This window comes from Puntigrus tetrazona, chromosome 24 (genome assembly GCF_018831695.1).
Source record: "Puntigrus tetrazona isolate hp1 chromosome 24, ASM1883169v1, whole genome shotgun sequence".
In the NCBI taxonomy this organism is placed as follows: Eukaryota; Metazoa; Chordata; class Actinopteri; order Cypriniformes; family Cyprinidae; genus Puntigrus; species Puntigrus tetrazona.
The window spans coordinates 6,348,541-6,358,540 of NC_056722.1; the positions used below are offsets into that span (position 1 = coordinate 6,348,541).

The following is a 10,000-nucleotide window of genomic DNA, read 5'->3' on the forward strand; positions in this document are numbered from 1 at the left end:
ACACACACACACACACACACACACACACACACACACACACACACACACACACACACACACAGACACACACACACACACACACACACACACACACACACACACACACACACACACACACAGACACACACACACAGACACACACACACACACACACACACACACACACACACACACGCTGTATTAACGCTGATTTCCATCTCTTTCAGGGTGATCTGGGGAAAGATGGAGCTCCGGTGAGTGTCTTCTCCTCCACAGACTCTTAAACTACTAAACACTTTTGTTTATTAGTATGCATATTACCAGAATATTAGCCATTCATTAGTGCTAATTAAGCACATTATAGTGCCTTATTCTTCATTCTACACTGAACATGAATAAACGAGATCGTTTGCCTTGTTTTCCTCTTTTTGTCACGTTCAGGGAGAAGCTGGACCTCCGGGATTCCCGGGCCTTCCTGGAAAGCCGGGTCTCAAAGGTGACAAGGTATGTATATGATTATAATAACATCCCTAATAAAGCTGTTTGTTTTGTTTTTTGTAGGGAGATTGTTGACTAACTGTTAAAGACAGACCTGTTATGAGCTCTGAGGCTCTCAGGCTTTGTTAAAGTCATCAGGCCACATATCATTTATTTTTAAAATAGTGTTTAACAGCTGAATTTGTGATGAAACACTACATTACCCATGATGCTGTACAGAAAATTCCACCAATCAGAGAGTCTTGGTGAGGACGAGAGGGCTCTTTAGCTCCACCCACTCACACAATTCATAAAAGTGCATAAATATTTGTATACATGTATGCATATTTTGCAATAAAATATATTTAAATAAATGTTTTAATTGTTTAAATAAATACAATTCAATGCATTGTTGATGTTGCTGAGGCTGGTTGAAGTTCTTTCCTTCATCAAAGCCATCTTTTATCTTTTCAAACACTTTTATTAATGCTTTAATGTCTCTATGGGAAAAATGAATGGTGGGCGGGACTAATGTGCTTGATTGACTGCTAACACAATGAATTTGGACCAATCACAACAAGCGCTCTTATCATGTTTTAGGGTGATCCTGGTGTGGGCATCCCGGGGCCGCCTGGACCCCCAGGACCCCCAGGAACATTCAAGTATCCGGTACGTGCCATTATACAGTATGTTGTTATGTAGATATATATATATATATTATGATATAATTATGTACACTGTGTTCCAAATTAGTTAAATTGTTGGTCGTTTTTTTTTTCCAAGAACTTTTTACCAATCTCAAACCACATCAATCTTAATAACTATTATTGCTTTTGTGTTTAATATAAGAATAACATGCTGAAGTGTTTTGAGTGACTCTTGAAGGAACAGCATCACTGTTTGAAGAAATGATCTTCTAGAATCTAGCAGTATGTTTAGGGAGCTCCTATCCTGAAACAACTGTATGTATTTCAATCAGTCAGGTGATATATCACTTGTATGTATGTAGCACAGAGGAGGTCAAAGCTCTGAACAGAATCAAACAGGAGAACAGAGTGATAGTGATGTATCATGTTTTATTAAAATCATCAAATCAATGATAATCTCTAGAAATAAAGTTTCACAACTAATCAAACCAAAACAGAATAAGAAAGAAACAGACTAATATTAGAGTAGATGGTGTTTTGTGGGGATTGTTCCCGGTTCCGGCGGATCTAATGAATGCAGCCTAACAATCCTTTCATGGATCTGATTAATAGACTTAGTTAACTAAATAATTAAATAATAGATCATTTTTCAGGACCGTGTACCCAAACACAGTCTCTGAGATCCAGACACACTGCGCTCGTGGAGACTAGATGGTTCCTGATGGTTTCTCACCTAATTCTTGACATTAATTTTTAGTTCTTTTGCGGTTAACATGTATGTTTTCTTCTCTACCAGCTTTTCGTGACTCTGCCGACCCAGTGAGCATTTCCTGGACAATTATGTCTCACTTAATATGATTATACGTTAACTCAATAGTAGTTATTAAGATTGATGTGGTTTATGATCGGTAAAATGTTTTTGGAAAAAAATATGATGAGAATTTCATCTTTCCTAATGATTCGATGCACAGTGCATGTCCTAACATCAGAGTGTTTGTCATGAGCAGGACGACATGGACGGCTCCGGCTCGAGCTTCATGGATCTGGACAGTGACACAGAGCTGATACGGGTCAGTTATTACTCGTAGAAGGATTGAACCTGAGACATGACGTAGTCCTGATATGGACATGAGATGCCAGACAAAGAATTCTGTGCTGAGGTTAATTGTGGTTGTTTTGGAATCTAATTAGGGTCCTCGAGGGCCACCGGGGCCTCCGGGTCCTCCAGGCCCTTCTGTCGGGGCTCATCCGGGGCCCATCGGGCCTCAAGGGGCTCCTGGGAGAGACGGGGAGACGGGCAAACCTGGACCCCGGTGAGTGAGGCTCAGATAGAGCTTATAGACCTGTCTGTAACTCTTCAGTTATTACTCCATGAACGAACATGAAAGAACTGTCTAAATGTATATGATGTAATATAAAATCTAGGAATATTAATATATAAATCTAAATATTTTCAAAATATGTACCTTATGTGTGTGTGTTTATATATACATAATACATATACTCAGTACACATACATGCATTGTGTAAACAAACACTTTTATTTTGGATGCCTTTAATCATAATTAATCATTTGACAGCCTAAGGAATTATTCCTACATGTTTTGTGTTGGGTGAAAATGAAAATGAATAGATTTTTGCCCAAAACAATCAGGTGTTATTAAATTTAAGGTCATTATGTGGTGATTTCTGTCATTTTAGGGTGAACATGGACGAGAAGGTCAAGCAGGAAAAGATGGAGAAAAGGGGCAGAAAGTGAGATATTTATTATGATGTGTATTTTTTGTATTTTCTTGCATTTGTATTTAGATTTTATTCTTTCTTTAATTCCTGTACCCCTCTCTCTTTGAGAGTGATGTGATTATCACACATTCGGGTGATTCTTTCTGTTTCCTGCTGATCTTCAGCCTCACGTCATTCCAAACACTCCTGCAAAACCAAATGTATTTCTTCACACTTTGACATGTCTTGTGTTTTTTGGCAGGGTGAAGCAGGTTCACCTGGAATCATGGGACCAAAGGTAGTGTTTCAGATCGTTTTACTGCATTAAATTATCAGTAAAAACGCAAACATCAGAGATGTGTTATGAGTTTGAAGACTGGACTGAACATTACTAGGCTGTTATAGAAGTGATCTCTGTCTTCAGGGTGATGCGGGCCAGCCGGGGCTCCCAGGACAGACGGGGCCCGAGGGCCCCAGGGGTCAAACAGGCCCTCCCGGGCCCCCTGGACCTTCGGGAACAGGCTTCAACTTTGAAATGATGGTATGTTTCCTTGGCATTCAGATTCTATAGATGTTTCAGGTTTTTATTTGATTATTTACATGTGGGTATTGAATATTGTGTTTGTTCACACATGTTCTCCTTTATCTGATATTAGATTGTAGAACAGAAAGCACTTGAAAGTGAAGTTGATATGAGCATGAGAAGAAATGAGCAGAACTATGGGTTTAGCCTTTAAATACAGCCTATGAAAATGGAAATGTTTTTTCCTGATTGTTTCGTTCGATGTTTTGCTGCAGGATTTGGAGGGGTCAGGTCTGGACGGAAGCAGTGGTTTCAGACCTGTGCTGCCCAGAGGACCTCCTGTATGTACATCTACATTTACTTAGGCTTTCTGACACTTTTTTAGATTAGATTAGATTAGATTCAACATTATTGTCATTACACATGTACAAGTACAAGGTAACGAAATGCAGTTTAGGTCTAACCAGGAGTGCAATAAGCAGCAAGTGCAGGATATAGTTACAAATATAAATATAAATTACAAAGATAAATATGTACAAATTAAATTACAGATGAGAAGGGGGAACTTACAGATGAACTTGAACTCAATCTCATATAATTTCTCATCTTCAGGGTCTTCCTGGGCTCCCAGGACCTCCAGGGCCACAGGTACACACAGAGATCTGCATGAAAACACAAATCTGGCATGATTTATCAACACTGTCATGTGAATTTTATGTCACTGTATAGTGAATGCATTACAGGTGCTTTAGTTTTTAAATGAACCCAACTCTATACTTCCAGGGAAAAGACGGAGCCGATGGCCTTCCAGGTGTTTCAGTGAAGGTCTGTGCTCCTTACGCAAACACACACTCACAAACACACACACACACACACACACACACACACACACACACACACACACAAACACAAACACACACTCACACACACACTCTTCCAGAACTGTTTCCATTCCTGCTTTCCAAAGGAAGCGTGCCGTTCCCATCCACGTGTTCCCCATTAGCCCCAAATGTCCTATCTTTAGCACATCTGTAGAGGTCAGTGAATGCATCTCAGGCCTTGACCTCCTTCATAGTGCAATTCAGTAAAACACATTTAATAACTTTATATTACATAAAACACAGTTACAGAAGTTGGATTCAAAAAGTTATCCGCTAGATCAGTTTCCAAAATAACTGCCTCCATGATCTGTATCAAACGTACAGTCTGCCATGAAAAACATTGATTTAATCTTTAAATATTCAGAGACGTTTTGCATAGAATAGCTATCTTAATATTAACAGACGTATGATGATAATTTGTCCTCCACTCCACCAGGGGGAGCCAGGAGATAAAGGAGACGCTGGACAGACTGGGGCTCCTGGACTGCCTGGACGACAAGTAAATACACCAAACAACTTGAGCTAAATGAATGTAATCAGTCTATATTTACATCAATTCATAGATACTTTTATGTTTTTTTCTTCTTCCTTTTTTAGAGGGGATGGGGAGAGAAAGGTGATATGGGTCAGAAGGTTTGTATTGTCATCAGATTTGTTGGGTATCTCTCTCAAAGCCTTCAGGTTTGATGCTAATACTTGATGTGTTTTGTGTTTCAGGGAGAGAGAGGTCTAGATGGAATCGGTTTACCTGGACCTCCGGGGCCTCCTGGACCTCCTGGACCAGTCATTAATCTACATGAGGTGAGTCCATTAATGTCTAATCAATGACGATTTTTAGGGATTCGAATGCTAATTCCTGTGCTTTTGTTTTGAACTGTTTCTCCACCCTCAGTTGATGCTAAATGACACTGAAGGAATCTTTAACCTCTCAGGGATTTTTGAACCACAAGGACCATTGGTAAGAAGCATTTTCTTGCCCTGTTTGTCTGTTCATGCCTGATCAGTATGGCTGAAAAGAGAATCAGAAAATATGACAACTAACCAGAAAACACAATAACGAATCAGAAAACACAAAAGTGAATCAGAAAATATGACAACTAACCAGAAAACACAATAACGAATCAGAAAACACAAAAGTGAATCAGAAAATATGACAACTAACCAGAAAACACAACAACGAATCAGAAAACACAACAACGAATCAGAAAACACAAAAGTGAATCAGAAAACATGACAATAAATCAGAAAACACAAAAGTGAATCAGAAAACACAACAATGAATCAGAAAACATCACAACAAATCAGAAAACACAAAAGTGAATCAGAAATAAAAAAAACTAAGCTAATTAGAAAACATGACAATTAATTAGAAAAGAGAACAACAAATAAGGAAACATAATAATTCACAAAAAACATAACAGTGAAATGTATTATGTCTGTATTTAAGGATTAGTTCACTGAAAAAACAATTAGGCTGTGTTTTACTTCGAAGCATCCTGGGTGTTTTCAGACGAATCCAATCTGAGTTCTACTGAAAACTGTCCAGTGCTCTTCAAGCCTTTCCACGGACTGAGTGGGTGTTTGTCCACTCAATAAAGTGCATATAAACATAATAAAACATCCCACACACGGCTCTGGGGAGAATAAAGGCCTCCTGTAGCGAATCCATGCATTATAAAATATAAATATCCAAACACTTACACTTCTGCTGACTGAAGTAACCAGAAGCAGTTCTGGTGGATGTATTTGAGGATGTATTGAGTTGATGAGCGGGAGAGGGAAGAAAACAAATCTCCAGTCATGATTTAGAAGCACAAAATGTCTGAGGATTTCGATATAAACCAAGAGTAGACTGGTTTTCTTTGATAAAATAGTTTTCTTAGCTCCAAACCCTCACGACACATACGTCTTACGTCATCCGCCGGGACCACTTCCGATTACTTCAGTCAGCAGACGTGAGAGAAAAGTGTTGATTACGTGTGATATGTGTATATTTATCTTACAAAAATATCATGTATTTGCTACAGGAGGCCTTAGTTCATCCCCAGAGCTGTGTGAGACATTTTATTACAGATACGTGTGCTTTATTGAACGTGTTTTAGACAATTATAATATAAATCAGATTGGATTCGTCTGAAAGAAGACAGTCACATACACCTAGGATGCTTCAAAGATGAGTAAAACACAGCCTAATTTAGATTTCTGGTTGAACTAATCCTTTAAGCCTGTTGATTGGACGGGTACAGTGTAATTTACATCCATTACTTCAGTGACGGTCCGTCAGAAACATTCTTCCCTGTGCTTTAATACTGTGATGAAGTTATTCAACTCAATGAACTTAAATGAACTCGGAAACGCATACCATTTAAAACTCAAATTGAACAAAAGAATAGTCATTTGTGTGGTTCAGTACAAATTCAGTAGGTGCTTAACAAGCATGAAATATCATTTATTATTGTCTTGAAATAATGACATTTGGCCATAGTATTCCAGCCCTTATTTTTCGTTCTATTTCTCACCGCTGCTCTCACTCTATTGTAAAACACAAGCAGAAACGCAGAGGAAAGATGAGCGTGGAGACTACGGTACAATAGCTGCTCAGAAGCACACACTCCTTCATGGAGCGCACAGGAATGTAAACACACTGCGCTTTAATTGCATTATTTACAAGAAGTCACCGAGTTGCCTGTGAAATTGCGTTCTAAACAATCACGACACATTACTTTTGGTTTATTGCGTAATTTACAGGCACTGACGAGCAGAAGTGAAGCGAAATAAACCGAGATAAACAGCTACGCCTCTGAGCTTCAGTCAAACACTTCTTACACTTCTGTAGACTTCATGCCACAATACACACATCCTTCAGAGCGAGTAAACGTGCCGTGCGGTCTGAGATAATAACACTCTGTATCATGATGGTCTCGGCTTCACATTTAACTACAACAATTACTGGAACTCACTAAGTGTTTCAGCGTCTCAAATGAAGTATATTTTTAAGTTAATGTAAGTAATTACCATTGATTTGAGGAGCGTGAATATTTGTGTGGTTTTTGCACTTTAGAAATTTACGTTTGAACGTTTAAATCTACTTTATGAGTTAATTATCTTACAGCAGTTGTGACTAAATAACTCTGTTTTGACTGTTTTATTCCACCAGGGACCAAGGGGTCCGAAGGGTGATACCGGGGCCCCGGGGCTTCTGGGGCCTCCAGGATTAAAGGTAAGTTCATTTTAGAGAAAGTGTGTGTGTGTGTGTGTGTGTGTGTGTGTGTGTGTGTGTGTGTGTGTGTGTGTGTGTGTGTGTGTGTGTGTTATTCAAACAGCTGGGGAGGTTCGTGAGTGTATCATAGTCTGTTTTCACACATTATCAACCGTAGTCCTTGTTGTGGCTGAACACGTGTGTGTGTGTGTGTGTGTGTGTGTGTGTGTGTGTGTGTGTGTGTGTGTGTGTGTGCGCGGCTGCTGTAGGGTCAGAAAGGAGAGCCGGGGATTGCGTCTGGACTTTCTGTGCCGCATGGACCCAAAGGATTGAAGGTCACCCATCATTTGTTTAACCTGAAGACTATAGAATACCCAGGATGTGTCTCTGTGTAGTTTTAGGGCCTTTGGTTTGGAACGACTGAACCTTTAACTGACTGTTTTTATTAGGGTTGTGTAGTATGTACTTGATCTCCTTGCTTTGCTTTACCTCTTACAGGGAGACTGTGGCGTTCCTGGACCTCCTGGTCAAACGGTGAGCTTTCACCCCTATTATTATTCATTATGACAATTTAAAGGGAACGTGTTTAAATAATCCCTTTCCCAAAATTAATATTCTACAATTTAAAGCATTAGTTGAATATTTCAGTTTCATAATTGTTTATAACTACAAGAAATGACAAAATCAGCCAATCAGGACATGCTTGATATTTGATATACGTCGATGAAAAGGACCAATGAGAGTTCTCTGTGGGCGGGGCTACAGATGTTTGTCCTAAATCAAGTTTATTGATAGTCTCCTGTATACTCAACAAGCCAGACCTGTTCATTCATTATATTTGGTGTAAGCTCTATTTTCCTGTTATACTAGAGAGCGTTCTCTCTCCGGTGTCTGTGTACAGCTGCTTCTGTTCAAGATGTTTTGGTAAAAGTGTAGAGTCGAGTGTGTTGTGCATCGCTCTGATCCTGTCTCGTCTCAACCAGGGCCCGGTCGGACCGGCTGGACCCAAGGGAGAGTTCGGATTCCCAGGACGACCGGTCAGTTAATTAACATAAACAGCATTAGTGCACATAACATTATATCACACTTAACAGTAAAGTTTAATCGTTTGGGGTCAGGAAGTCTCTTCTGCTCTAAGGAAGTCTATTCAGTCAAAAACAGTTCAATAATATTACACTTTAAATCATCTGTTTTCTCTGTGAATGTGTGTTAAAGAGTGATTTATTTCTGATTTTCATCATCATTCCTCCAGTCTTCAGTGTCACATGATCTTCAGAAATCAGAATAATATACTGATTTACTGATCAACAAACATTTCTGATTATTATCAGTGTTGAACACAGTTGTGCTGCTCAGTATTTCTGAGGAAACTGTGACGCATTTTATTTTTCAGGATTCACAGATGAATAGAAAGTTCAAAAGAGCAGCATTTATTTGAAATATAAATCTTTTTGAACATTATAAGTGTCTTTTCTTATACTTTAGATTAATCGAATGCATCCATTATGAATAAAGCATGTATTTTCTTAACGCTGCAAACACGTGTTTATACACAGTATGCTGTGACTGTAATCATGTGATGTTTTGTCAGGGTCGTCCAGGGACTAACGGACTCAAGGGAGAAAAAGGAGATTCTGTCGGTCTGCCTGTGAGTTTCTGTCTGTCCCAGAAAACCTGTTATTATCAGAAAGAAATGAGCATGTTCTGCACTTTTTGTTTAGCAGCCCATGCTTTGTCTCTTGAATGTTTTAATATATTATTCCTTAATAAATTAATATTCAAAGTGGCACTTAAGTAACAAAAAAAAAATGTTTCTCACAACATTTCATGCCTTTTCCCAGAAATGTATAAGAACTAGATTGCTGAAGTTGATATTCACATCAGTGTCTCAGTAATGCAAGTGAATGGGTGCCGTCAGAATGAGAGTCTGATAAAAACATCTGGAGAAGACTAGATCAGACTAATCCAGCGTTAAGATGCTTTTAACTTCAAAACAACAAATATAAGTCCATAATCCATAATAAACATATGCATGGAAGCATATTCTGCTCAGAAGCAGTGGACAGCAGTCACAGATCTGAGGATGAGCACATTTACAGAAGATTTCCTTTGACTTTAAGAGACACTGCAGGCACCGGTCAAGTCTGACATTATTATTATTACTTTTTTTTGTTTTTCAATGTAATACGTGAAAAAACTTCATCCTCTGTTCAGATTCTTGCACTAGAAATGTATGCAAATTAGTGCATATTTCTTTGAATAATGCATGTTTGCATACTAATGCATATATTAATCTAACATTTTTGTAATTATCAGTATAATCGATCCACAGGGCAGTGATGGTCTCCTTCACTCTGTAGTGTCTCTGAGTTGAGTCCAGATTTGATCTGATCATGTAGAGACGGTGAGGTCGTTACGGCTCTCATTAATGCTGTGTGTTGTGTTTGTGTCTGAAGGGTCCACCGGGGCCTCCGGGGCCTCCAGGACGTCCGGGGATCTTCGGCTGTCCTAAAGGAGTGAGTGTGTCTCTGTCTCTGTCTCTGTCTCAAACACACAGATGCTCAGTGTCTCT

The 10,000-nt window shown here is 39.0% G+C and overlaps 1 protein-coding gene across 1 annotated transcript in view; it reads left to right on the forward strand.

The window, feature by feature from the left end:
• The window catches only part of col15a1a (collagen, type XV, alpha 1a), a 47,423-nt gene that overhangs the window by 25,386 nt on the left and 12,037 nt on the right, over nt 1-10,000 (forward strand). Inside the window, 22 exon segments of the mRNA XM_043226928.1 lie at nt 207-233; nt 421-483; nt 1,057-1,125; nt 2,111-2,173; nt 2,295-2,416; nt 2,805-2,858; nt 3,088-3,123; nt 3,250-3,294; nt 3,297-3,366; nt 3,624-3,689; nt 3,961-3,996; nt 4,132-4,173; nt 4,666-4,728; nt 4,827-4,862; nt 4,947-5,030; nt 5,122-5,187; nt 7,387-7,449; nt 7,698-7,763; nt 7,927-7,962; nt 8,412-8,465; nt 9,020-9,076; nt 9,885-9,944. Of these exon segments, the coding sequence (XP_043082863.1) occupies nt 207-233; nt 421-483; nt 1,057-1,125; nt 2,111-2,173; nt 2,295-2,416; nt 2,805-2,858; nt 3,088-3,123; nt 3,250-3,294; nt 3,297-3,366; nt 3,624-3,689; nt 3,961-3,996; nt 4,132-4,173; nt 4,666-4,728; nt 4,827-4,862; nt 4,947-5,030; nt 5,122-5,187; nt 7,387-7,449; nt 7,698-7,763; nt 7,927-7,962; nt 8,412-8,465; nt 9,020-9,076; nt 9,885-9,944 (1,278 nt within the window).